The sequence below is a fragment of the Temnothorax americanus genome, unplaced genomic scaffold, assembly GCF_048541705.1.
Source record: "Temnothorax americanus isolate GAGA-0224 unplaced genomic scaffold, ASM4854170v1 Scaffold91, whole genome shotgun sequence".
Lineage (NCBI taxonomy): Eukaryota > Metazoa > Arthropoda > Insecta > Hymenoptera > Formicidae > Temnothorax > Temnothorax americanus.
Genome location: NW_027509814.1, coordinates 439,460 through 466,527, shown reverse-complemented (window position 1 = coordinate 466,527; position 27,068 = coordinate 439,460). Strand labels below are relative to the sequence as shown.

The following is a 27,068-nucleotide window of genomic DNA, read 5'->3' as shown; positions in this document are numbered from 1 at the left end:
AAAATATTAACTTTTTATCAATGTCTTTATTGTTTCAAGTATTCCTAGTTATGAATTCAAATCCGTACCCTAAGTAGCATCGAAGCTATAATTATAAAGGATATAGTAGAAAGGTTAATTAAAAAGAAAGTCAAACCTGTAATAAACAAGTCTTCTTTTATACAACAAAATAATGCATATCTAATTGCGGTAGTACTCGTCATTCTTGTCGTCGTCATTGTTTTTCCGTTGATAGTTTTATATGTATATTACAAGTAGAACCCATATATATCACATAATTTGTACACCTTGAAATGACTCGTCCCCTCCCCCCCCAAAGAACTCATTCATCTCGAAGGGGGTTTGCCCCACCCTACAAGTACAAATAGTACATAACGTTACAGGTGAATGCAAATTAACAATCAAACTCACAAGTACAAACGGTACTCGAAAGTTTCTAGTGAGCGTAAAAACATCATCAAACTTAAACAAGTACAAATGGTACTTGAAGTTTTCAGTAAGTGTAAATCATCGGTAAATCTTCGTGATGGTTTCCTTGATCACAAAAGCGTCTCGCTAAATAATACATTCACTCACGCAGGAATGCTACTACAATCTTCCTAAATTACACGAAATATGTACAGCTTTCTTTCTTTCCGCGTTCATCGAGATGGTAATATTCGGGATATATTCACACTTGCACGCATTTCACACACATTTTTTTCTTTAAACTTGTACGACGTGACTGAATTCGATAAGAATCTAATTAAAGGGTTTCAGTTCGTGCGTTCGAACAAACTGTGTATATGCAAGAGTCACGTAGTAAATTTAAATTAAAAAATTTATTTCATAAAATAAATAAATTAATTTATTTATTTCATAATAAATTAATTTAAACTTACTAATTTGTGTAAATTTATCTAAATGAGAAGAGATAAAATACCCTACGCGAGGACAAGCGTGGATTAGAATATCCATGTGTATCCGTGTGTTAAAATATCCCATAGAACGAAAAATCTTTCTATGGAAACTTTTTTGAGTTCACGCCGTACAAGCTGTACAAAATTATGATGTACAATATGTAAATAAGCTAGAAATAGATCGTGTTCTATCTAAGCCTAAATCTAGCACTTTATACACTGTGTCGTCGCATAGAGACTCATTTCCAAACTTTGTACACGCTATTTACATAATAGAACAAAGTCCTGATAATTCCTGCCCTTTTTCTACGGGAGGTAAATTCGATAGCTTCCTACCCTGCAAACTCGGTTTAATAGAAGCTGCCACTAACGGCTGTTCCGCGTTTTCCTCTACGGGCGTCTCAGCCGCTACCTTCTCCTTCTCTTTATTCTCCTCCGGCTCTTTGTTAATGTTCAGCGGTTTAGTAATATTGATCTTAATTCGCGATGGAGCCGCGGGAATAGCCGCCGGTGTCGAGTCCAATTCCACGTTTCCGTCGATGGAGCTTTTCACTGCGGCATACGTTGTGTCGACCGTGCCGGATTCAGTCACAATTTGTTCGGGATCTGAAGAGAAATCAGAGTATTATAGAGACGTGCTTGCGTGAAATAGAAAGTAGTTTGTTTACGATAATCTAAGACCGACACACATACCTGGTTCAGGTTCCATAGGTTCCTCTTTGACTTCCACGTTGGCGAAATCAAACATTTCGCTGTCGGGTTGCTCGTCAATGTCGTCCAGTGGCTCCTCTTTAATTTTAATGTTCTCAAGAGGTATGGTTGCACTTTCGCCCGGAGACTCATCTTCTTTGTTTATCGTAGGCGCGTCTTTCTCAACGTCCTCCATGGTACCTTCGGTATTCTCGTTGACACTTTCTTCATTCTCTTTCGTCTCCGTATCGGTCTGCGGAGCTTCAGTGTTCTCTGTGTCAACAGGCTTCTCTTTCTCTGACCCAACAATAGAGTCTAAAATTTGCATCATGTTTATTTCCACTTGATTCAAATTCTTTGTAGACTCGAGCTGCTCCTTATTTGACGTTTCTGCATTGGGCTCTTCTTGTTTAGTTTCATTTCCGGGCGTTTCTTCGGAACATTCTACCTTATTTTCCTCAACTTCCGAAACTGCCTCCTCAAGCGCCAAAGCTGACTTTTCTAATGCTCTCTAAAGTATGAACAATAGATCCAGATTATTAAAATCGCATAAGTTCAAAGATGCCAGCAGTGGTGTAAATAAATACATTATTTATATCAAAACCAATCAATATATGTGCGAGTGAGAATAATTATACGACATGTATGGAGAAAAAATTGTGAAATATTCAACTCCTTCAGATGCATGTTGTTAAAAAATAAACATCTCTCGTATATGTTTTAAATAAACGGAAATATTGCGTGTATAAAAAGTGACAGTTACTTGTTCTATTACTACGAGCAATAAAGCTTATAAATGATGTGCCATGAAGGTGAATTATTAAGAGAATCACGTACCGCTAGACTTTTTTCCTATTTTTTTTTGTAAGAATGTAACAAACGTTGTTTTGTTAATGGAATACAATATCGACATATCTCAATATCGACAAGATTTAAATGTATACATCGATTAGAATAGGGAGACACCACAAACCTTATAATCCTCTAGACACAGCGGATGGTAATTCTTGCTCTCGTAATTAACTGCCGGTCTCAAATGCCACTCCTCCTTTTCCTCATTATAGAACTGCTCAAATGCGTCGTGGCACACTTGGCATCGCGATTCTTCGTCGCTGCCGGTCGGCACGCTGGGCTGCAACGTTTCCTGCGGCGAATCATCGGTAGCCATACCTTCCGTTTCTGCCGTCTGTTTCTCAGTCTCGAACCAACTTTGCGCTGAAAAAAAGAGAAAACGAGGTTTATAAGATAAAGAAGCGACGAGGCGTCATTATAGTCGAGCAATCGAACGCGTCTGGTTTCGTTTACTCTTAATTATTAAGTTATCCGAGTCTTACGCTCCGAATATCCTCTCGCTCGTTTGCTGAGCTAAATACTGCCGCCTACAATTCGGCTGGCCTGACATTATGTTCGAATTTCTGGAACTCTTTGAGTAACGCGTAAAAAGGGTAAAAAAATATACGAACCTCTGTCCTCCAAATCTTCGATCTCCTCAAACTGTATCCAATCGCTGACATCGTAATACCAGGGCCGGGAATGCGCTTTTCTCGCAGAGTCTCGTTCACGCCTGTTTTGTCTAAAGTGCCAATCCAGATGGTGGCTGTATCGAGTAGCCAACTCAGGTGCGAATCTGGCGCCACAAGAACTGCATTGCATGCCACTGTACAACGCTGTTGCGATTGCTGGCTGTTTACTGTAAAAGAAACAGTCGTTTGATATCCGAAATTTGATCTTGTCTCACTTATATATTACGAAGAACAAATACGACGTCGATAGACGATAACTTACATCTTGAGGGTTTCCGGTTTGTCAAAGGACACTGGAGTAATTTCAGGATCTTTCTTCTCTTCTTCCTCCTGTTTCTTTTGTTCCGAGAGATTGGGAACGATACCAGTCTCAACCAATCTTTGGAACAATTCGCTCATATTCAGTGGCAATGTCGGTGCTGGTGCGGACGGATTTTCCACGGGTTCGGCTTGATACGACAAACCGGACGACGGCGCCATCGCTGATGGTAGAACTGACGACAATATATCTAATTGCAGGTCTAAAATTATATCAATAATTATTAAATCATAATAATTTAACAATTAAAGAATTATAATATAGAGAATACGTAATGGAGTTAATTTTTCACCTGGCTTTGAAGTAGAAGTAAAATCTAGACCATCTTGCGACGTGGATTCGTGTTCTATAGCCGGCAATTGGCTTGGCACAGGGGCAGTGTCTATCTTCGGTTTTTGGGCTACTATAGGCGTCGCTGGTGGTGGCGATTCGCTGGGACCTTCGCCTCGCATTCCGGTGATTTTAACATGACCAGCACGCACTCCTCTAGGCAATACTGAAAACCTAATAAAATGCTTCTTGTCTCTGACAATAATAGGCTTAGGTAAGCCCCCAAATTCGACCTTAAACGGTCGTCCATTTAGAAGAACTGTCTGCAATGCATCAGTGAATTCTAACGTATGAGGCTTTCCCTCGATTTCGAATCTGTAAAAGAAACGAGCATGAGATTACAAAAACGCAGATTTATGATGTAATTCTTTAAAATCGCACGCCGCGGGAAATGTACTTACATTTGTGGTTTCGCGTCTAGAAACACCGGCACCATATTGCGTGCATTGATGATAAGATTAATTTTTGCGACTACGAGATCCGTTCGCTTCACGGTGCCGATCTTAACTTGCGGCGGAGGACCCTCCAGTTTCACGCTGACTTTTTTCCCGCCGAGTTCGATTGTTATCGACATACCGCCAAAGTAACACTCGTACCAGCAATCATCAACGTATAATTCTCGAGTGGGTGCTCCCAATTTGATTCTGAAAAAAACACAAAATTCGCGATATTATTGCAATTCCGAATGTATCGGAATATTTAGAGTACAGTTCAAGTAACATCTGGATATGATGTACCCACCTATGCACCTCTCCCTCGTACATAAACTCCTTGTATTGATCGTTAAATGCGCAAGTTATGGTATCTTTCTCGTCAATCAATATTCTTCTTATGCCGTCCTGAAAACCGATCTCTCGTGGATCGTCCCAGTTCATGAACACCACACCGGTTTGCCCGTAATAACGAATCTCTCGCGGTATATTGTCAATATTTATGGACTTCATGGTATCTCTCGCTATCTCAGCCAACAGTTTCGAGTCTGGCGGCGGCAATTCGCGGCTGTGCGAACTCGGATTCTTCGAGTTACCGTAACTTTGATCGTTATCCTCGAGGTCGTACTTGGCGGATGTGTTCGGCGATACGTTCCTGCCAGACGTCAGAGGTGGCATGTTTGTCATAAGATTACTCATTGGTCCGTTGTTCATCATCATCGCGGGATGACAACCCATCGCCATAGGAGAGTTTGACATAGGTCCCATTGGTCCCATTGGACCGTTCGGCAAAAGATTCGACATGATCGGCCCATTAGGACCCATCGGACCCATTATACCGGGTCCTAAACGCGGATTGGGTCCCATATTATGATTGAAACCGCTATGATACTGATAATCCGGTCGCATCGGCCCGAAGTGTCGCGGATTCTGCCAAGGACCGACAGATCTCATGTCCGAATTGAAGTGTCCTTGCGGTCCGCCATACGGTGGCCCCGGCGGATGCGCCCACGGTTGTTGCCACGGCTGATTCTGCCATCTCGGGCCGTTCGGGTTTCGTGGTATCGGATGCTCCTTGTTTCGCATCATCTCCTTATCGTTGGACGGGCTGAATGTCGCGACGCGATCCCCGGGGCCAGATATGTCCATGTTGATACCCTTCTCCCATATCACAGTGCCAGTCTCTTTCTCCTTACGCTGCGCCGCCCGCAATTTCCGGTCCTCGCTCATATGCAATACTTCTTGTATCAATGTGTTGTACTGGGTTTTTGTGATCGATCCCTGGTTCAACTGCTCGGCGGCTTGCTTCATTATTATCTCAATATTTCTATCGTCATTTCTCTCGGGCTTATCATTCTCCCGACCTCTGCGCCCTGGCCTGGTGTCCTGTTCCTCGTTCGATAACGTTCTTCTTCTCTCTTTAGGATCATCCGGGAGCTTGTTATAGAGTCTAAGACGTCCTAATCTATCCCTATTACGGTCCCTCTCGCGCTTATCGTCGACGTTGTTAACTTGCTTATCTCTGTCATTCTTCGTGGGCGTCTTTAACTTTGCCCAACCATCTTTTCCATCCTCCCCGGAAATCACGGGCGGTGGAGGCGTCGGAGGTCGACCGGCTTTAGGATGCGTCAACGTGCGCAAATCCACGTCTTCGTTACCGAATAATCTGTGAAATATAAAGGAAGTCTTGCAACTTATTGTACACGTGAGATTAACGTAATTAATAAACGATACATACGCGTCAAATTTCTCAGCCTTGGTTTTCTTCGATGGAGTCGCCTCTACACATTCCTCACTACGTCTTTTGTTAGTGTTAACCGATGGTAATACTCGTAGATCTAAATCTTCTTCTGGAAAAGAATTCAAGATAGAGTAACTCGTGCGAGACAAATTCATCACGAATTAAATTAATGTTACCGTTTCTCTTTTTTTATCATATATCCCTAATGCATTTCGGAGAATAAGATTTTCGGGCAATATTTTCCTGAAGAAATGCACGTTAAGAAAAATTTCACCAAAGTAATTGGAATTATATAAATTTTGAGCGCAAGAGAAGTTAGTACAAGTTGAAGAATACTACTTTTTAGAGATATCACCTGTTACAGTCTTGCAATTGCTACCAGAGATGAAGCAAACATTGTAGTCACCTTTATGAGAAAATATTCAAGACAGAATTTTTAGCAGTAACTAGAGAAAGCACGTAGGAAAATTGGTAGATACTCTTACATGCACAATTGAAATAGATGGCAGATATTCATGAATAGTGTTACTGGTCGTTACATATAGATATGTGTTGCCAAACACTGTTGACTCACTCTTTTCGGATAAGGAAACAGCGGCTCCAGGTAGAGACAGTGGTGCCCTGAGATCTTCGTCTTTGCTAGAGGATTCCAATGTTGGCTCGGCAGCGATTTGAGTATTTCCAGCACTGGCTGGGGAACGTTCCGGACTAAGACTGTCGTCTTTATTTCGTCTTACATAATTTCTCTGTCTAGCGTTCGGCCTGATCTCTTTGAATGCGGGTGGATGAGGAGGAGATACTATCAGCGATCCAGATTGCTCCTCCTCAGTAACACCACCGGAATTGTTCAAGTTCGAGCTCGATTTCGCGTCGTTACGCCTGGGGATTCTATACGGAGGACTTGGACTACGCTTTCTCGATTTCGTATTCTTCTTGCGGTTTTTCGAGGCTTGGAAGGAGGATTGTGGAGAGGTACGTGACGGTGAACTGTCTCCGCTGTCTTTCTCACGAGATTTTGACCTAATCGGACTCGAGTCTCTGTCGACTTTCGGAATCTTACTCGGACATATCTGAGGCTGTTTAGATCGCGACTTATTACCTAATTTCCTATGCGATGACTTGGAGGAAGTGGAAGACTTGTCAGCCGAAGACGAGGAAGAGCCGCGCGAGTTCGAGCTCTTCGAGTCTTTCGACTTGTTGACGTCACTACCTCCACTTCCTCGATTGCCCGTTGATAATACTGAAGACGAGTTATTACTGGAAACCGATAAACTCTGGCTGTTTTTGGAGTTGTTACTGTTTAGGTTACCACTACTATTACTATTTAATCGAGGATCTTTCTTTTGACTTGTTCGATGCAAGACAGCATCTTTATTTATGTTACTACTGAAATTTTTATTATTGCTATTATTATCAGCATTATTGTTATTAATAACGTTTAATAACGTCGGATTATCGGATCCGGCAGGATTCGCCGGAGGCTTGTTGATAGTTACAGCCGATTTCGAAAGTATCTGCTGTTTTAATTGGTTTGAAGTTACAATTGTATTTGCCACTTGCTGCGTTTGACCTTCACTCCGCACTTCTTTCGGACTGGTCGTACCCGGTCGTTGTCGTGGATTTACCGTTGGCACCGCCACATCCTGAACAGCAGGAGTGGGCTTCAAACGTGGATCTCGCGAGACTGGTTTAGCCGACGCTACTGCTATACTACTAGCTGGTGCGATTCGTGGACCGCTGTTTGTTCCTGCGTTCTTTAAAAGCGATGCCGCCGCTGCTGGAAACTATAAGCAAATAAAAATGTTATTAATCTTAACTGCTAATATTCAACAATTATATATATATATATATATATATATATATATATATATATATGCAATGTCGCATGATTCCGTACAAAAGCGATAGACTCATAACTTCGGATTTGATCTCATGCCATATATAGATTTTTAAATTCGTAATCTGTGTGAAGCGGATCTTTAATACTCCAGAATAAGGATTAGTGGGTTAGTAACCCATTCTCGAAAAAAAAAAAGAAAAAAAAAACCCCCATTCAAAACTCTCAAAATTACGAAACCTTCAAATTGAGACAGACCAAGACCCGACTCGGTCTGTGGAACCGCAGGTTTCTTTAATTATATGTGACATATTTAACTTACTTGTTTTGCTACTTGTTTTGGAGTTTGATTTGGCACTAGAGGTGCTATAGATTTCGCCTGCGTCGTTGTCTCCGTAGTTGGCGCAACATGTGCAGTGGACACAATCTATAACAACAAAAATATATATATACACTATTCATATAAAGAAAGCCCGGCGCAGTGAAGCGTCAAACTGCGAAAAAAAAACTATATAATAGAGTCTCAGTTGATATCTATTTACAAAAACTGACTAAGTAGAACTTACCACTTCTGTCTTCAAGCTTCCAGCTTGTTTGTCAAGCTGCCTCTGCTGTTGCTCTAAACTCGCTTTAGCCTGCAACAATTCTAACTCGATTTTCTTCTTTTGCAATTCTAACAATTCTCGTTGCTTCTTCAGCAACTGTTCTCGCATGACTGCTTCTGTTGTTGTTGCCGGTTCTCCTGGTGACAATTTAACAGGCGGAACAATTGACGTTGCAGTTTGTTGAGGCTGAAAAAATTAATATGCAAACCGTGATATTATAATAATAATACATTTTCCTTGCACATATACAATCTTATATATATATATATATATATATATATATGAAACTTACCATTGAAAGAAATCTTGGGTTGACATGTATGGATCCTGAAGGGATGCTAGCGGATGAGATGATTGGCCATGCAGGATCAATATGTTGTACCTGATAATCTAATGTCAATAATTTCTGCGGTGGAAATACATCGCTCCACGTTTGTCGCAGCTTCCACATGCTGGCTCTCGTGTTCTCGTCGACCTATTTAGGAAAATGGCAATTGGCAATCAATTACGAAATTAAAAAGAAGCCGAGAGAAACTTTGGCGTGAGATCAATCATTTTAAATTTCAAAGATATCGCCAACTCTTTCGCATATATATTCGATAGAATTCTTTTGTTTTTGTTTATTAAGATTTTTCTGAGAATTCGAGATGTAAATATTTATATCCTTTCTGAAAGGAAAAACCAATATATAAAACTCCGTATCTATAAAGGCTTTCAGAGTTGCGAGGTGAGTTGGATGTTATATTGATCAAACAATTATCTTATGTCATCGTGAAATATAAAGTGCCAGGTTCTATACACGCTATGAAATATTCCTTTCAGAAACTTCGTAGAGTTTGTAGTTTTGCTTCATTGCGTGCGGATAGAAAGCAAAGGTTACTCCCGGTCAGCGACAGATCGTCAATCGCGAGGAAGAAGTCGCGCTTGTCCCTGATGGTATTCTGTATCGGTGATCATATGAAAACAATAAAGATATTTACCTTCTCAAACACGCCGCAGAATGTGTTTACAATGTTTTGCGTGAAGAGATTCAGATAGTCGCCATTCACATTCTTGACAATCGAGTCGATGAGATAGAGTACCGGTAACTTGATGTCACTTCTCACCTAATAAAACACAACAATATGCACAATACGCTACCTCACTAATTACTTAATAAAGATTACTTAAGCTATTATATGTGCGCGGTTATTTAAAAATATCTCAATATACACGCACATTCTGAAATCATATGATGATTCCGAAAAAATATAGTTTCTCTTCAACTACATATTCTTTCAATTTGAAGTCCATTTTTCCTTGGAACAGCTTGATAGGAAGCCTAATTACGAAAGTGCTTAACGTAGAAGATCGAGGCTCTGCTGTATTAAATTTCAATAGGATAATTTCGCAAGGGTAACACACATAGTAAAATCTTATATTTTTCAATTAGTTATAAATATATTTTATTTGTACAGATACTTAAACTGCGGCTGAATTGCCAGTACATTTAATGCTGCAAGTAAAAAAGTGCAATGATAAATAGCCACCTATCAAATTTCCATTGGGAAAATGTCCATTGTAAATTTGTTAAAGAATGTATAGCTAAGGGAAGATGGATATAATTTCGGAACATTTTTTTCATGAAAATGAAGGGTACAGGGGAAAAACGATCAAAGTCCACTTTTTGTCGAAATTGATCATGCTGTCTCGTGGCATTTTCAAAGAACTTTCATCATTCTTATCTGTTTTGATCGAGAACAGTTACAATTCATTGAAAGTAAGGCCGAAAGAATTGTGTAGCGCTGGGGAAAAACGATCACGGTTCACGCGCTTGTGAGGAAGAGCCATTAGTAAACACTAAGGCTGCGTTCCAATATTCACTGCCAGCACTGAAAATCTATAACGCACGTAACGTGAACTATCCGATGTCTCGAAACTTAAAACTGGCGTTCTTCTTGAAATTACTCCGGATGGACATTGATCGTTTTTCCCCTGTACTCTTTAAAATTCACATATTGTCGAAGTCGATTATTGCATTCCTAAAAAATCGACAAATTCGTGGATAAATTGTATTTTATTCAAGCACGAGTATGTGTTCTTATGTAGTAATATCACGTAGGCATTACATAATCCTAAGCATTTAACACAGTATGTACACAAGCCTTTTATTATATGGTTCAATAAAATATAAATATAAATCAACTGAGATTGGACACGAACGTATCGGATATCTCGACTAATAAAATGTACGTAGCATATTTGGAATTTTACATAAATACAATATTGAAGTCGATAAGTTTTAATAATATTTTATTTGTTTTGAGACACATAATGTAATATAACTACTATAAACCTTGTTATAAAATATTGCTTCTTATATAACGCAGTCTCAAATTATTGCGGTTTTTTTTACACACGCCTTCTGATTTTTTGCCTCGATAAAAAACCCATCAGTTATTCTTTACAAAAATACACACAGGCTGTTTATATCTTTATAAATAATTCGCGAATTGTGCGCGATGCAAAGAGAAACAACAGACAATATCACATATAATAGGACCGTTATGCCACGTGACGCAACAAAAGATTTTTCGTTATGCCTACAAAAGGAAACTTTGCAATTAAAAATAAAAACGTTAACGGTGAAGGGAAAAAAGTCTACGGTTCTACGCGAGTTAACATTGATGCACGAAATTATTAATCTCGAAAAATCCGTATTTTAGGTGTAACTATGGTAGATATTAGGTAACCTTTTGCAGATGATCCTCGACGGCTTGCACTATCGCCGATGCGTGTTCGATGTTATCTTCGGCCAGCATGGTGAGCATGTTGATAAGCGGCTTACTGTTAATCGTAAGATCAGACAGAGATGAGATGTACTCCTCTGCGACTTCTTTGGATTTGGTTGACGCGAACATGATGCCACTACGAGCGGACAAACGCGCGAGACCCTGATCGAACCGAGAACAGGAATTCGAACTGTAACATAAAGGACATGCAATGTGTAGTAAAAATTTTACCCTTTAATAAGAAATACTAAAAATAATTTAAAAAAAAAGAAGCAATTTTTTTATGTATTAGGCAAATATAAAAAAACTTTTTACAGCTTTTATAATTCCCCCTTGGAACAATGATCCCTTAAATGTGTGTGTTTTGATATTAAATAAAATAAAATATCTAAACACAGAGTTGAATGAATGCTTTGTGACGAAGATTATATACATACAGTTTATAATTAAAATATATTAAAATATGTTTCAAGGAAATCGAGATCCTGGTAATCTCCGGCTCTTAAATATAAATGTTTAGCATGCTTTTTATAATTTCACGCGTAACGACGGGTATTACATCATCTCAATTATCTCGCTCGTGAAAATCTGCGTGTTTTTCCAGAAAACCTGTTGCAAAACACGCATCGGCACGAGTCCCAACTAGACCCACGCTCCGAAAAATCCTACACAGAATCTGGAAAGCGTTACCACACGCGGCTGGAAGCTCGGTAACGTGCCACCTCCCGAAGGAGCGCGAGCGCGTCCTTCAGGACGCCACTTGCTTCCAGCAAGCCTCGAAACGCGCCCCAACGTCGTGTTCGCGCACAAATTATCACCAAGACAAACCGTCCGGAGGGATGATTCACCCGGGGAACGCGCCAATTCCCGCGGGATGATTCACCCGGAGAAGACGGTCCCCGTCGGGAGACGAAAAACGTACGTCGCGGGACGTCACGGTCGAGCAACGGCGGCGGCGACGGCGGCTTTTTGCGGCCGTCCCGTTCCGAAAAGGAAAGCCCCCGCTTCTCGCGGTCGCGCCGAGACGAAAAATCTGGGACGGGAAAGCGAGACGAAGCGCAGCTGGGCGACGCGTCGCGACACGTTCCGACGTGCGCCCACCGTTAAAGGGATCGCGCAGCTGAAATCCGGCCCGGATTCGGGGTAACCCTGGGGGCGTCACTCCCGACTCGGGCCGAGGAGGGACTCCGACGACTGGTGTTTACGTAATACCATCCGCGGGCTCTGGACGGGAAGGTCGGCGGCACGTCTCTCCGTACGCGGAGAGAGGAACACTTTTATCGATTTCACTCGCGGTCTCCGTCTCGCGCACCCGCTCTCTCGCTCTCGCTCTCCACCGCGATCGAAGCGGCGATTTTCCCCACCGGAATCCGCGCGAGAGTCCTCCCGGACGCGACGACTCGTCGCCGTCCACCAGGCAGCAGGGTCGCGCGGCCGCGAGGCGTCCAGCGCGCATCTGGAGCCGCCGCCGTTGCCGTCGCCGTCGCCGTCGTCGTCTCGCCTTCCGTGTCTCTCTCCGCGAAACTCGTGTCCCCCGTACGCTTCTTTTTTCTACTATCTCTTTACCGACGATTAATTACCTTTCCTCAGCGCATCGCGCGACGCAGGCAGACACAGCCCGTGTGATGTTAATACGCCCCGTACTTGGACGGGATCGTCGAAAAAAGTACGCGCGTCGCACTACACTACTGCTTACGCGAACAGGATCTCCACGTAAAATGTGCGGTGAAATGGCCGCCGCGCATACCATACCACACTGCCGCGACGGGACGGCGCGCGATGCAACGTCGTTTCTCATTGGACGGCGGTGACGCACGAGAGCGGTTGGTCCTCCTCGGGAGAACCAATCGTCGGGCGCGTTTCAGCAGCGACCGGCGTCGCTGCGATCGCTCGTGCAACGAGTCACGTAAACTCGTTTCTATTTGCCGTGAAGTGCGCCTAGAAACCGAAAACAGCTTTTGGCGAATTTCTCCCCGTACGACGTACGACCGTACGACGCGACAACACTGTGCAACGGTGCGCGGACGGCGGCGAATCAATGCTCCGCTTTCCGTTCGAACGAAGGATAATTGGCTACAGGAGTGAAAATTTAGATGCCTGAAATTCATCACGAAAGGACGCTAAGTAAAAGTTCCCAGATATGCAAATTCTCCTATTGGGCTAGATATCGGATACATTCCGAGTGTCCCAAGATTTTATATCGAAACGTATTTGAAAATTTTTGTATTTTAATAATTTAACGTTGCACGAGTTCTAATAATACTCGTAGTTGGATGTGAAACTTAAAAACATATAAAAGATATCATTTCTTATGAATATATTTTATTGTGCATTAATTAACTAATAACAACGCGTTAATTAACCATAGAAATAATACTGTTTGCTTTAGAAAAGATAATGGCCTAGTTTACATCGATCACTTGATATATACGCGTATTAAATAGTAAATAACTAGTAAATTAGTTCGATTATTGGCTGATCAACTCAAATATACTATTTAATACGCGTATCAAGAGATCGGTGTAAACTAGGCCATTATATACCTATACTGTATAGTCGACTCTTATATATAGGTATACGTCAAAACAGTTAGATAAAATAGCTATGATTAATGTCGGACTTAATTGCGCAAGTATAATAATAATCAATAATTTTAAACGGAATGATGTAACAAGTTACAATAAAATGCAATAAAAAGTCAATAAATTTAAATTGTTTTCCAAAGAATTGTAATCGATGACGGCAAAAATTAATCCCTATAAAATACTATACACGGTATAAAATCAAAATCATAATCTGTCAGTGTGATATATTAAGATGAAAACAACTTATGGTTGTTAACCCCTTCCTTGATTACTCATTATTTAAATACATGACATGTTAAATATAAATTAACAGGTAAACTCTACGCTTGATAGATGTAAAGCTAAAAGTGAAAATCGAGCGGCTAACTTTCGAACAAATCAAAGGATTATGTTAGTTAAAAAAAAAAAAGAGATTATATTATAATATTGTAATATAAATACAAATAGTTTGCCTGTTGATCTTCTTGAAACGCAAAAGAATAAATTTGATCAAATTACATATATGTCAAACAATATATAGAATTGAGAAGATGTCAAAACAATAATAAAATAAATTGATATTAACACAGTACTTTTATAATAATCTAATAAAATACAAAAACTTAATGTTGTATATGTACGTGTAAGAAATTCAGCTAAAACAAGCATGCATGTTTATAATCTGATAAAAATATAAAGTTCCGATGAAATATAAATCTTCGATGACCCTCTTCGTAGATTCTTTATTATCAATATAAATGACATGTTAAATATAGTTTACATGTATATACACGTAAATGTAAATCATTAATTATGTTTTACACGTAAATGCTCAGTGATACCGACAGCAACGGATAATTTAGGTAACTGTAAGAGTATTATCTAAAGTAGGTCAGATAAGTCACTGCTTTATCGGTAATGTATCGTCACGTAACGTATATCAAACGAAAAACATCAAAACGTGACGTGTCCGTCTCTCCGTCATCGTCATACGTATGGTTTGACAGCTCGGCGGGTGCACAAGACCGGACTAGATTGACAGACTTCTGAGAATTCCGCCCTATATGCGACACCAGGTGCGCGCTCGACGTCTCCCGGGGATCGCAGCGGTGGTCGCGTGTGTCACGTAACTTGACTGGCAGCCTCCGGCTGCCGACCGTGTACGAGTGTCGCCCGGGTGTCGCGCGCGCGCTCGCGCTCGCGCGCGCGCGAGGTTAGGTTTCTCGAAAAACGGGTGAACCGTCCCCGGTCACGATGAGCCTACGCGACCGTCAGATAAACGCCCTGAAGCAGATGCTGAATCTGAATCAGCCCGAGCCGCGGCCCGAGGGCGCGGTGCCCACGTGGAAGATTCTCGTTTACGATCGCCTGGGCCAGGACATCATATCGCCGCTCATCTCCGTCAAGGAGCTGCGCGAGCTCGGCATCACGCTGCACATGCAGCTGCACTCGGACCGCGACTCCATCCCCGAGGTGCCGGCGATCTACTTCTGCGCGCCCACCGACGAGAACCTCGGCAGGATCGGCCAGGATCTGCAGAACGGCCTGTACGACGTCTACCACCTCAACTTCATCTCGCCGATCAGCCGGCAGAGGATGGAGGACCTGGCAGCCGCCGCCCTGCTCGGCGGCGTCGTCGCCAGCATCCACAAGGTGTTCGATCAGTATCTGAACTTCATCACCCTGGAGGACGATTTGTTCGTCCTGCGGCATCAGAACAGCGACGCGATATCCTACCACGCGATCAATCGCGGCGACGTCAAGGACAGCGAGATGGAGTCCGTGATGGACATCATCGTGGACTGCCTGTTCTCGGTGTTCGTCACTCTGGGCACCGTGCCGATCATAAGGTGTCCCAGGGGCAACGCCGCCGAGATGGTTGCCAAGATGATCGACAAGAAGCTACGGGAGAACGTGTGGGACGCGAGGAACAACCTGTTCGAGGGCGAGGCGTCCGCGACCGGCCACTACAGTTTCCAGAGGCCTCTGCTCATCGTGCTGGATCGCAACGTCGACATGGCCACGCCGCTGCACCACACGTGGACGTACCAGGCGTTGGCGCACGACGTTCTCGAGATGACGTTAAACAGGCTCGTCGTGGAGGAGAGCGTGGGACGGTCACCCGCCGGTGGGACACGCTCCAAGACGCGCGCCTACGAGCTGGACAACCGGGACCGTTTCTGGTGCCAGCACAAGGGCAGCCCGTTCCCCCGAGTGGCGGAGGCCATACAGGAGGAGCTCGAGCAGTATCGCACTTTCGAGGAGGACGTGAAGAAGCTCAAGTCCTCCATGGGCATCGACAACGACAACGAGATGGCTTTGTCCATGGTGTCCAATAACACGGCCCGTCTGACCAGCGCCGTAAATTCTTTGCCGCAGCTCCTGGAGATGAAGCGGCTGATCGACATGCACACGTCGGTGGCCACCGGTATCCTGAACGCCATCAAGTCGAGACGGCTCGACACGTTCTTCGAGCTCGAGGAGAAAATCATGAGCAAGCAGACGCTCGACCGGAGCGTGTTCGAGACCATCGGCGACCCGGACTGCGGCACTGCCGAGGACAAGCTGCGTCTGGCTATTATTTATTTCATTTGCACGAACATGTCCGACGCGGAGTACGGCAAGCTCGAGGCGGCGCTCACCGCGGCCGGCTGCGACCTGAACCCGCTGATATACGTAAAGCGTTTGCGCAACTACACCAGGATAGCCGAGATCCAGAGCAGCTACGAGGGCGGCGGCACCAAGACGGTCAGCATGTTCTCCAAGCTGATGAATCAGGGCTCGTCGTTCGTCATGGAGGGCGTGAAGAATCTGGTGGTGAAGAAGCACAATCTGCCCGTCACCAAGATCGTGGACGAGCTGATGGAGTCCAAGCAGTCCTCGCGCACCGACGACTACCTCTACCTGGACCCGAAGCAGCTCAAGCACAACGAGCAGATGCCGAAGAACCGGCCGACGTTCCAGGACGTGATAGTCTTCGTGGTCGGCGGCGGCAATTACATCGAGTACCAGAATCTGGTGGACTATGTGAAGCAACGAAGCGGTGCCGGGGTGAATAAACGAGTCATCTACGGCTCCACGACCTTCATCAACGCCAAGCAATTGCTCAAGCAGCTTTCTCTGCTCGGCCAGGAAGCCCACTCGTGAACGGACATGAATGCTTTTATCATCCTCGCCAACCGTATTGCGCGTTTCTCCCTTCCGCCCCCCCCCTGCCCTTATCCCTCGTCGTTCTTTCACCCGCGCGATATCTAGTAGCTATGCATTTTTTTTAATGAGGTCATTGTTAGCTCTCGTATAAAGTGTACGATAAATGAATAAAACCCGGTTCGTTATTTTCAACGATGCCTCTCTCGTGCCTTCGACTTTCCCTCCCTCCCACCGCGCGCCTGCCACGTGTTCCTCGTCTCTTTCTCGCGCCCGTGTGTGTGCGACTGCATTCAATTTGTTTGGTCGATCAGTCGTGTACGGCAGATACATATGCTTCCTTCTGTGACATATTTTTTTAAAGCGTATAAACTCACGTTGAGATACGTTCGTTGAAAATTAATTAAAAGTACATTTTGGAAAAAAAAAGAAATGACCACGGCGCAAGATGAGTCGAGAAGTCTTGTGCATAGAGCTGTTATCACGACCGATTCGCAGAAAGCAGTTTCGGAATACTTTATATCCAAGCAAGAGGAACGTCAAGCTATCAAGTAACGCAATTAGAAAACAATTATAAAATGTTGTAACAAAGTATTCTTAATTGTTCTTAATATAATATATGCCGAGGGATTATGCGTTAGAAAATAATTAGAAGATATTATGGGGAATGTGAAAATAAAGATGTAAAAGATAAACGATTCATTGTAACACGCAACAATTGATTTAAGAACTCGAAAAACAGACAGTACAATAGAATTACGAACTTTCACGTTTTTGTTTTATTTTATATAATAGGAAAATTATATTTTTAATAAACTTTTAAATAAGATTTAATTTAATATGTTTCATGTTTCGTTATTTGTCACAATTATATAAATTATATTTTCGTCACGTTAAAAAATAATGTTAGAAAATATCCGGAATGGGACAAGGCGAGGGTTTGCCCGGCGACAGAGGTGATCAGGGCTCGTCGGGAGTTGACCCAGGTTGAAGAAATATTAAAGGAGAAACGAGCGGAACAAGAGATAAAACGTAAATGCATGGACGAGCAATGGGAGGAGGCGAGAAAGCAGCAATTGCAGTTGCGGCAATCTTTTGTAAAGTTTAATACACTCGTGAAGGAGAACGTCGAGAAGCGCGAGCGAGCCGAGCAGAAGATCAAAGAGGAGCACGAACGCCAAGAGAAATACAAGCGAGAAGTACGGAGTCTCGATATAGGGAATAAACGTTAGAAGCTCCGAGTTTCGCGATTTTAATTTTTAATCGAACAACAATTAAAAATATGAAAAAAAAAAGGATTTATATATTGATCGTAACTGATATTACTTTTTTATTAGATCGAGGAATTGGAGCAGAAATTTCGCTACATGAGAGACGTGCGCGATAAAATGCAGCGATACGTAGGGGAATACAGGAAGTACCAAAATTACTTGGACAGGGTCGTGAACGAGACGAACGAGTTTCAGTCGATCAACGAAATTTTTAATCGCTACGAAACTTTAGTCGAGGCCAGACAAGCGTTGTCTGATCATCAAGACAGGAACCTTCAGATGCTAGAAGACAAAGGAACAGAAATAGTATTGTTTTAACAATCATCAATTTTTCGTATCTCGAATCATCGTGGTCCTACAAATTCTCATGTTCTCTTTTTTTGAATTATTTAATTTAATCGCCCCTTACACTTAAATATTGTAGTGATGATTGATGTGAATTAACACGATTCGCAATTACGACTGCTTTATTGATTTTCATTCCGCAAACAACTCAAAGTACTTTCCTAAACTTTTTATTGAAATATCTTTATCTCTGTTTCTTTTTTATTTTATCGTGCTTTTTACCCATGCTTAATTCGCATCTATCATTTTTCAATTTTCAATCGCGTTTTTAATCGTATAAAATTATTTTACGTGTTTAATAACTCTTGGCTTTTAAATAGTATTCTCCCTGCCCTCTTCCCTTCTCAGTAAAAAAAAAAAGATTGGAAAGCTGAGAGTTATAGAGATAATTTTTTTACGTGCAGCATCACTTGACGGAAGTCAAAACGCAAGTATTAATGGGCCTGAATAATAAATTGGCGCAACTGCATGCGAGATACGATCGGGCGAAAGCGCAGGAATTGAAATGGGAGACGATCGTATCGAAGATAAAGGAGACCGCCGCGACGAAAAACTTGGAGCTTACGCAAGTGAAGGCGTGCTGCTGGAACATCTATCAGCAGATTTGCAAGAGGAAAGAGATACCCGTCAAGGTGAGCAGCGAGGACGTCGAGCAACAGCTGACTCACATCAAGCGCACCATCCTTGAATTGAAGCGCATTATCAAGACCGTCAAGAAGAAGGTGCGGGAAGAGAAAGGCTTGCCGCAATAGAACTAAGTATTTATCATCCCATTACCGCGACCGATTGCGATTCTGCGGTGTCGTAAAGCCGGCGGATGAGTGACGACAAAGTAAATGAATGAAACACTCGGTAACAAAAAATTCCAAGTTATACCACCTTCGTAAAAAGTGTAAATGATGTTTTTTTTTAATCTATATACATATATCTCAAAATGGACTTAAGTAAAATAAATCATTATATAATTCAAAAAGTCGATACGCAGAGTTGTTTTTTTTGTGACGTGATTGCGCGTTTGCGGCGATCTGGTGATTCTCTCGGGGGCTGAATCCTCGTAAGCTTCACACAAACGTCACATTACGATGCAAAAGGTCACGTCGCAAATCCACGAAGAAAATACGTCGTTAATTCGCTTTATTGATAACGTCTTTGAATAATCTTCCTAGCTGCCGGTAAGTGACAGGCGGACACGTTGTGAAGCAGCTCCGTATAATCCTCCATGAGCCTTTGTCGCAGCTTCTGCGTGGCTTCGGCACGTGTCAGCGGCACCTCCAAGCCCTCCGAGACGAACTGCATCTGCTCTTGCTCCACGCAGCTGCACATGTTAAAGTAATCAGATGAAGTTGACAGGCGGCCCGGATATCCTCGACGCGTGTTTAGCGCCGAAGTAGTCATAGTAAAATCTTTTCACTGATATATTGATTAGATGTCTATCGATTATCGTGTACTATAAGTCAGTTTCTAATCCCTTGTTTTGATAGGAGAAGAGCTGACCAATTTTAAGTATCGAACGGAAATTAGACTGTCACGTTCGAGATTAAATGCCTGATGAAATGTTAGAAAATTTCGAGGATACCCGTCGATAGACCGGAAGGATGTGGGCTCAAGGATACGGAATAAAGGAACATGATAGGGTAACAAAGCGGGGGGGCTCACAGAACACAGGGTTGGGTGGGTACGATGCGATTGAGTACGGGCACTTTCAGCCTGGGTTTCCTCTCTTCGTCCAGCCGCAGCTGCGGCACTTTGCCCTCCTTGTCCACCCAGTAAACCTTGTGGAACATCTCGGTGATACGTTTCTCGATAATGCCCAAATAGAGCATGACATTGCTCATGGTAACGTGGGTGTTGTCGCCCAGCAATTCTAAAATCGGCGAGTTGTCGCAACGTATCGCCTTGAAGAGACCGTCGATCCCCCGCAGCAGCTTATCCATCACATCGTTGCACTGGAATGAAACATGAGTAATTATTCGTTGCATATTCGGGCTGCTGCGGTTTGCCGAGTCGCCATGCGGATATCGAAACCATAAATTCGTTTTATTAAGATCAAGGACGATACCCGGCGAGAATGACGAGATAATCCTTGAAAGGCGCGACATTGATTTGCCAATGAAAATTTCAACAGTGACATCTTATTATCAATCGACGATAATATTTTACGTTTTAAATAATGTTTTCAAGTTTCGAGAAAGTAATCGCAAAGTTTTCAACGTAAAATTTCGAACAGTCTTTTCTTTTATTAACCTCGGCGAGATCCTCCTCGGCAGCATCCGCTAGCGCTGTCTGTTCGTCCAGTTCCTTGGCGATCTTATCCAAGGTCTCGGCCTGCTGCTGGTCGCGATGCACATTCAGGGCACGTGCCTCGTCGATGGCCGCCGTCAGCTGTTCCATTCTCGCCTGAAGACTTTCCAGTTCGTCGTTCAATTCATTCACGTAGCTGAAGAGCGCGAAATTCTCCTCCTCTTGCTTGACGAAGTGCGCGGTGAGCTTGTCGATTTCTTGCTCACCTGTTTATTTACGATTGCATTAATCGGAGCCGAGATTTTTAATTTAACAGTGTAAACCATCAGATATATAGTTTGAATATCAAATAAGCGTTAAAATACGTCTACATCTAAAACTGGAGCAAGCTTAAGTATGCCGTGAGAAAATCTGAGAACACAAAGAGAATGCGTTTTAGCATGCCCGATTATTCTAAACAAAAGCCCGGTTTACGGTACCGGTGAATTGTCTGATCGTCTGCAAGATTTGCGTGAAGGCCGCTATCTTGTTTTGCTTCTCCTCCCGCTTGGCCTGCCTCTCGGCTTCCCTCTTCGCGTTCAGATCGACCATCTCGCGGAACTGTCCCTTCACGCCGAGGAACTCCTGCAGCTTCATCTCGTTGTCCAGAGTTCTCTTCAATTCACACATCTCCGACGTGTGGTTCTTCAGGTCCCTTATGCCCCTGCGAACGGAGACGCCTTCTCGTCAGTTTATGGATTGGAATTTTCCTCTCTGCTCGGCAGAAAATTACGCAAATTCGCACCGCGGCCGAATAAATCAAGGACTCGTTACGGCATCGAACGGAAAGCGAGCGGCGGAAATTTCACGCGCCATTGGCTCTCCGCCGTTGCTCCCCCGAGTTTCTAATTCAAAGACAACGAAGACATCGGACATTCATTCCAGACCGCGAACGTGAGTGGATCTCTTTCGCGCGTAGTCAGTAACAGAACCATCTAGATTATGGGGACAACGATATCTGAAGAAGGTTTCCACTTTCGCGAGTGGATCGTCGATCGGCAACAGCCGATGTCGCGTAAATCGCCGATGTTTTACGCTCGCGCAGATCGCGTTTCACAGTACGGCACCGATTCAACGGCGCGGAAAATCCGCGTCGCATCTCCTTATACCTCTCGCGAAGCGCCTGGATCTTGTTGAGCTCCTCGTCCCGCTGATTGAACGTGACCGTCGCCTGCTCGATCAGGTCGTTGATGATCTGCTTGCCCGTGTTCAATTGGCCGATCAGCTTGTTCCACACCTGCATGAACTGCGACCGTTCCTTCAGCAGGGTCTCGATCTCGGCGCGCAGCCTCGCGTTCTCCGCTATCACCAGGTTGAACCTTTTCGTCGCCACCTCCACCCGATTCTCCAGCATGAGTATCGTCTTGGTGTGCTGCGCCGCTATCTCCCGCGACTGCACGTCTGTGCGCACTTTCATCTTCATGCTCGTGACATCCTTCGAAAGCTGCAACAGCATTCTTACGTGTCGCAAACGTGATGTCGCGAGGATGAAAGTGATATTTCTCCTCATCTATGTGTACGCTTAAAGAAGACGATGCGATCTCTCGCCGCGACAAGTCGCGACGCTTTCGTTCATTATCGATCACTACGGTCGCGATATAACATGTTTGTGGTCTCGCATCAAACGCTCCGCGTCCTATTTTTCTTACGCATCTACGAATCGGTATTTCGGTCAAGCGATTAATTTTGTTCATTTTTATTCGTAGTGTCAAATTAATAATTATACTCGATTTGGATCATTTTTAACCATTCCTACATATTCACTACTGCTTCTACTCAATCGTTAAAATAATGGAGTTGAAATATTACTGTTTTGTGTTGAAATAAGAAACTTCGACACACATGGTAGTCAAAAATAACAAAATGTAATTTAACTCAAGATATTAGCTTAAATTTCATCTTTTAATATTTAACTTGGCTTTGCTGAAATAGTTAATTATTTTCGTGTCTACAGCTACAAACAGATTAACAGATATATAATCAGATTATTCGCGCGTTATATTTGCTTATACAGATCCACATAGACATGTGATATTGGCAATACCAGCAACCTTGCCGATCTGCTCGTCGAGCTCGGCTATCTGTCGCTTCTCGTTCTCTATCAGCTCGATATAATTGGCGCGCTTCGTCAGCAGGCACCTCAGCTTCCCGTCCATCTCCACGTCCTTACGCGCGAACGCTTTCGATCGCGCGGTCTTAATCGCCAGCACGAGCTCGGCCTTTTCGTATTCCAGCCGATCGATCGCGTTCCGCTGATTGCGGAGCTGCAGCCTCGCGTCCTCCGCGCACGCCGCCCGATCGTTCTCCATTATCCTGTACTGCCTCTTCAGCCTCGAGAGCTCGGCCTCCGCCATCGTCTCCAGCTCCAGCTCGTCCCGAACCGGTTGCTGTTTGTACGCCATCTCGAAGTCTCCTATCCGGCAACCTTATCCCCTGACAATTCTAGATATTATTAATAATCGCTGATGCAATTCGCAGGAATCATCTCGCACTCATCGGGATCGTGAGAGCATCCCGGAGATTATTATTATTATTATTTCGCGTCACCTACTTTTTCTTCACGACAAATTTATAGAAGATAGACAGAAGAAAAGGAGAGAAAGCCGTCAGTTTCCCGGAAGACGTCGGTCTTCGCGATCGGCGACGTTGGTCACGAAGATCCATGCAGGGGCGGGTCGCACTCCAGTCGCGATCCCCGACGATGACATTGGACGCCGACATTTGAGAGAGACATCTGCCACCCCGTGCAGCCGAGGCAGCTGTGTGTAAGGCCGTAACGTAAAATGTGAGGCGTGTTTGTGTTATAACTGCTATAGACTATAGACGCTTCTGTTGCTACTTCCGGTTGCTAAGCAATGGGCCCAGCGACGTAACGCTCATCGAACGTTTGGGCGGCTACGGAAATTAATTTCCCCATCGTGCACAGGTAGAGTCGCATATACGAGTGGTTTTTAACATATTTTCGGCACGCAACATTAATTAAAATTACAAATTTTTTTGATAAATTCGGGAAAAAAATTTAAAACGTGTCAATTAATCAAGCTGTCTGCTGCTAAAATTGAAATGCGGCGAGCGTTTTTGTCTCGCCTTTTTTATACAGTTTTTTTTATACAATGTGAATTAATTTAAAATCACACGCGGCAAAGATTTCAATGATCAATTAAGTTCGACCTCGTGATATCTAGGCGAAGATCTATATCGCAGCGCGATAATCGGAAGTGTATCTACAAATTGCTCAATTTAATACGAGTCTATCGATCGCTATAAGATAATCCGCGCGATGCGTTTATCCGTTTGTAAATAAAATCGAAGAGCAAGTACGGATAATGATCCGAACGAGGAGGCGTTCCTCCGCAATCTAGCGCGCGGAACTTGATTTGCCTTTCTCGTTAATGTTAGTTCTTTCCCACAAGTAACTACATAAAAAATTCAGTGGAACATCAGGCAGTAGGTATATACGGACTTTTATGTTCTCGTAATTGAGAAACGTCGGTTATTGGATGTTACGCGGCGACGCGCAATTTAGGAAATTGCGTCCTATTTCTCAAACATTTTCTCTATTTTGGTGTCTTTTACCTCTTCAGGAAATAAACGTTCGCCAGGTATTTCCTAACGATCGATAAGCGGCGGAAAAATAATTAATATGTTGATCGGCGACTCCGCGAATCCGTTCTTCTCGCAATATTAAATATTAAAGGATGAAATTTAAACCAATACCTTGAGTTGAATAACAATTTGTTACTTTTAACTACCATGTGTGTCGAAATTTATTGCTTCAACATAAAACAGTACGTGTTAACTCCGTTGGTTTAGTTACATCAACATTGTTTCAGTTGAATTAATGACGTATTGAGTAGGAGCAAAAGAAGACAAAAATTGATAATTTGACACTACGAATTTAACGGTGTAAGAGTATATCTTTTTGTAGAAGTAGACACGAAAGTACGAGGGTAAGTCAATAAATAAGTCGCAAAGATTGTGGTCGAAAAGTGAAATAAATGTCAGAAAGTTACTTTGATTATTATTGCCTCTATCCGGTTTGCGACTTATTTATTGACTTACTCTCATATCAGTGAAGCCAAATATATGTAGAGAGAGAGTCTATATCCTTCACTGATAAATACTAAAAGATGAAATTTAAACCAATACCTTGAGTTAGATAACAATTTGTTACTTTTAACTACTATACCATGTGTGTCGAAATTTATTATTTTAACGCAAGACAGTATCATTTCAACAATTGTTTTAATCAAATTAACGATATATTGATTAGGAGCAGTGGCCAACTAGAGAGATGGTTAAAAATTACACAAATTGAACATAATTTGACACTATATATACGAATTCAACAGTGCATCGTTGAGAACCTCATATGGGTGCTCATTGGGCGCTCCATGGATATTCGGTGGGATTCAGTCAGGTGGTGGGTTCGACCAGGTGGGTCAAGTGGTGGGGGCACACGCTCGCCGATGCAGACGGGGGAGACGTTAGTTCACCTCCGGTGGGGAAGGTCGCCAGGTCGATCGGTTCTGCCCGCCGCACGCGCGGGTAACGAACGCGCGGAACCTCATCTCGGGTTCCGACCGACCGCGACCGTATACGATCCGCGCGGTGCCTCTCGTACGTATATACTTCCGTTTTCCGTTGCGACCCTAACGCGCGAGCAAAGGATACTTTATACTCCGGCGCGTTGAATTTCGACCTGCCCGGCTGCATGCTGCGTGCAATGTCGGCGCCTCGCCATTCCTCGGGCTCGACTCGGGAGCGATTTCGGCGGTCGCTCGGATACGCTTCGATCGATACCGAAGCGGCGATTGTTGGAGAGCGTCATGCATGCGGACGCTCCGTATGGAGGATACAATTGTCGTCAACTGCGACAAGATCGCGGTGACATCGCGGCTTGTTTTGCGCCGCGACTTATTCGGCCAAACTGGAGTTGCATTGGAACACTGTTAAACTCGAGAGTTAGTGTTAAATTACACTCAATTTTTAACCATTCCTATAAGTCGCCACTGCTTCTATTCAATATCTCGTCAATTTAACTGAACCGGCAGTGGAGTTAAAATGACACTGTGTTAAAATAATAATCTTGTGTTAAAATAATAAATTTTGGCATACATGGGTTTTTTAAATGATGAATGGTAGTTAAAAGTAAGATAATGTTATTTAATCCAAGGTATTGGTTTAAATTTTACTCTTTTATATGTAACAGTGAAGAATGGATTATATATATATTTGGCCTCGCTGGAATAGTAATTATTTTCGTGTCTACATCTACAGAAAGATATATACTTATACCGTTAAATTCGTGGCGACGAGTTATACTCAATCTGAGTCATTTTTAATCATTCCTATGAGTCGTCGCTGCTTCTACTCGATGTATCATTAAATTTAACTAAATCAGTGGAATTAAAATAACAAATTTCGACAATACTGCATGTAGTTAAAAATAACAAAATATTTAACTTAAGGTATTAGTTTAAATTTCTTCAATATATATTTAACACTGTAATTTTATCCTATTTATTTATATTATTTAACTCCATATATATATCACACAGACTTGAATACACTATTCGCGAAAATATCCGAAATTACGATCGGGGATTTGTTTAATTCGACGGGACGTTCGATTCAAGTGGATTTTTAACGATTAATTCGCTTTTCTTTTGCATTTTTCTTTAAATCAATCTCGCATTTTTCAGATTTCACTCGATCCTTCGGAGATAAAGCAAAATGCAAATTGCCGAAATTCCCTCGCGTTTACGCGAGTCGACACAAAGAGGCGGCCGAGCCGCGAAGCGGGTGCGTCGAGCCGAACGAATTACTTTCAACCGCGCGCGGCAATATGGTGGGAGAGAGCCGTGGCTGGCCGCTCTCGCGGAGCACGCTGCACGATTCCGTAATATTTATTTTCCACTCACGGCTAGTGACTCACTACCTGGCCGACCGCGCCACGGCAAGCAGGTAGACGGTAGACCTCGCGCCCGTGTTCGTGTGTGCGAGATTCGTGACCGCTCTCCCACATCCTCGCTCGCGCGCGTGTTTCGCAGCATTTCGCAGTGAGCTCGAGAGCTGAGAGGTGTGTGAAGGTGTGTGTGCATGTGTGTGTGTGTGTGTGGGTATATGTGTATGTCACATGAACACAGTGTTCGTTTTTTTTTTCAGTTTTCAAGAGAGAAATTATAAATATTAATAGCGTTATAAATATTTATCCAGGCTTTTGCGCGACGCCGCGCAAAATATTTATCGAAAGCGGGGCGAAAGAAAAGATACGAACGCGCGGATGTGTACATATATATAAAGAGTATTTCA

The 27,068-nt window shown here is 43.2% G+C and overlaps 5 protein-coding genes across 16 annotated transcripts in view; 3 read left to right on the top strand and 2 right to left on the bottom strand.

Annotated features, from left to right (window-relative positions):
- Nucleotides 1-137: 137 nt before the first annotated feature.
- On the bottom strand, nt 138-12,911 carry Pcf11 (Pcf11 cleavage and polyadenylation factor subunit). 7 transcript variants are annotated; one of them, XM_077425805.1, is made up of 17 exons: nt 12,727-12,911; nt 11,108-11,336; nt 9,356-9,481; nt 8,668-8,850; nt 8,337-8,561; nt 8,093-8,197; nt 6,508-7,717; nt 5,931-6,042; nt 4,503-5,858; nt 4,163-4,405; nt 3,724-4,076; nt 3,375-3,633; nt 3,053-3,279; nt 2,563-2,804; nt 2,427-2,441; nt 1,593-2,100; nt 138-1,505 (listed from the first exon to the last, which is right to left on the bottom strand). In XM_077425805.1, exons 1-17 carry the CDS (start codon nt 12,894-12,896, stop codon nt 1,165-1,167), a joined length of 5,904 nt encoding a protein of 1,967 aa, XP_077281931.1. In that variant the 5' UTR covers nt 12,897-12,911; the 3' UTR covers nt 138-1,164. The 7 variants fall into 7 exon arrangements, with proteins under 7 accessions (XP_077281931.1, XP_077281932.1, XP_077281935.1 ...); XM_077425806.1 differs by having other exon boundaries at nt 5,931-6,039; XM_077425809.1 differs by lacking the exon at nt 12,727-12,911 and adding an exon at nt 12,511-12,678.
- Nucleotides 12,912-14,678: 1,767 nt separating this feature from the next.
- Slh (sec1 family domain containing Slh) lies at nt 14,679-17,052 on the top strand. The gene has a single exon (XM_077425913.1). The coding sequence runs from the start codon at nt 14,965-14,967 to the stop codon at nt 16,855-16,857; it is 1,893 nt and encodes a 630-aa protein (XP_077282039.1). The 5' UTR covers nt 14,679-14,964; the 3' UTR covers nt 16,858-17,052.
- A 237-nt stretch (nt 17,053-17,289) lies between these two features.
- Nucleotides 17,290-19,592, top strand: LOC143908305 (coiled-coil domain-containing protein 42 like-2). Its single transcript, XM_077425923.1, has 4 exons — nt 17,290-17,408; nt 17,768-18,056; nt 18,195-18,434; nt 18,878-19,592. Exons 1-4 carry the CDS (start codon nt 17,290-17,292, stop codon nt 19,223-19,225), a joined length of 996 nt encoding a protein of 331 aa, XP_077282049.1. The 3' UTR covers nt 19,226-19,592.
- A 58-nt stretch (nt 19,593-19,650) lies between these two features.
- LOC143908303 (coiled-coil domain-containing protein 63) lies at nt 19,651-26,809 on the bottom strand. 3 transcript variants are annotated; one of them, XM_077425920.1, is made up of 6 exons: nt 23,305-24,940; nt 22,805-23,195; nt 21,863-22,197; nt 21,194-21,417; nt 20,718-20,980; nt 19,651-20,419 (listed from the first exon to the last, which is right to left on the bottom strand). In XM_077425920.1, the coding sequence occupies exons 2-6, from the start codon at nt 23,153-23,155 to the stop codon at nt 20,126-20,128; spliced, it is 1,467 nt and encodes a 488-aa protein (XP_077282046.1). In that variant the 5' UTR covers nt 23,156-23,195; nt 23,305-24,940; the 3' UTR covers nt 19,651-20,125. The 3 variants fall into 3 exon arrangements, with proteins under 3 accessions (XP_077282046.1, XP_077282045.1, XP_077282047.1); XM_077425919.1 differs by having other exon boundaries at nt 22,805-23,186; XM_077425921.1 differs by lacking the exons at nt 22,805-23,195; nt 23,305-24,940 and adding an exon at nt 26,678-26,809.
- LOC143908302 (bicaudal D-related protein homolog) overlaps nt 25,251-27,068 on the top strand; it is a 29,677-nt gene continuing 27,859 nt past the window's right edge. Inside the window, exon 1 of one of the 4 annotated variants that reach the window (XM_077425916.1) lies at nt 25,251-25,373. The gene's annotated coding sequence lies outside the window, so the exon portion shown is untranslated. Of the gene's footprint in view, nt 25,374-25,408; nt 25,718-26,697; nt 26,846-27,068 lie in introns of those variants that run through there. The other 3 variants (XM_077425917.1, XM_077425915.1, XM_077425918.1) reach the window with 3 other exon arrangements.

Coding starts and splice junctions, on each gene's coding strand:
- Pcf11 (XM_077425805.1), bottom strand. CDS start 12,896: ATGGTATGCGCGGCGGCCATTTCACCGCACATTTTACGTGGAGATCCT. Junction 8,851..9,355: donor TCTGCGGCGTGTTTGAGAAG/GTAAATATCTTT, acceptor TTTCCTAAATAG/GTCGACGAGAACACGAGAGC. Junction 8,562..8,667: donor ACCCAAGATTTCTTTCAATG/GTAAGTTTCATA, acceptor TAATTTTTTCAG/CCTCAACAAACTGCAACGTC.
- Slh (XM_077425913.1), top strand. CDS start 14,965: ATGAGCCTACGCGACCGTCAGATAAACGCCCTGAAGCAGATGCTGAAT.
- LOC143908305 (XM_077425923.1), top strand. CDS start 17,290: ATGACCACGGCGCAAGATGAGTCGAGAAGTCTTGTGCATAGAGCTGTT. Junction 17,409..17,767: donor GAGGAACGTCAAGCTATCAA/GTAACGCAATTA, acceptor AAATAATGTTAG/AAAATATCCGGAATGGGACA. Junction 18,435..18,877: donor AAGACAAAGGAACAGAAATA/GTATTGTTTTAA, acceptor TTTTACGTGCAG/CATCACTTGACGGAAGTCAA.
- LOC143908303 (XM_077425920.1), bottom strand. CDS start 23,155: ATGGCGTACAAACAGCAACCGGTTCGGGACGAGCTGGAGCTGGAGACG. Junction 22,198..22,804: donor TCGACGAGCAGATCGGCAAG/GTTGCTGGTATT, acceptor ATGCTGTTGCAG/CTTTCGAAGGATGTCACGAG. Junction 20,981..21,193: donor GACGATCAGACAATTCACCG/GTACCGTAAACC, acceptor GTAAATAAACAG/GTGAGCAAGAAATCGACAAG.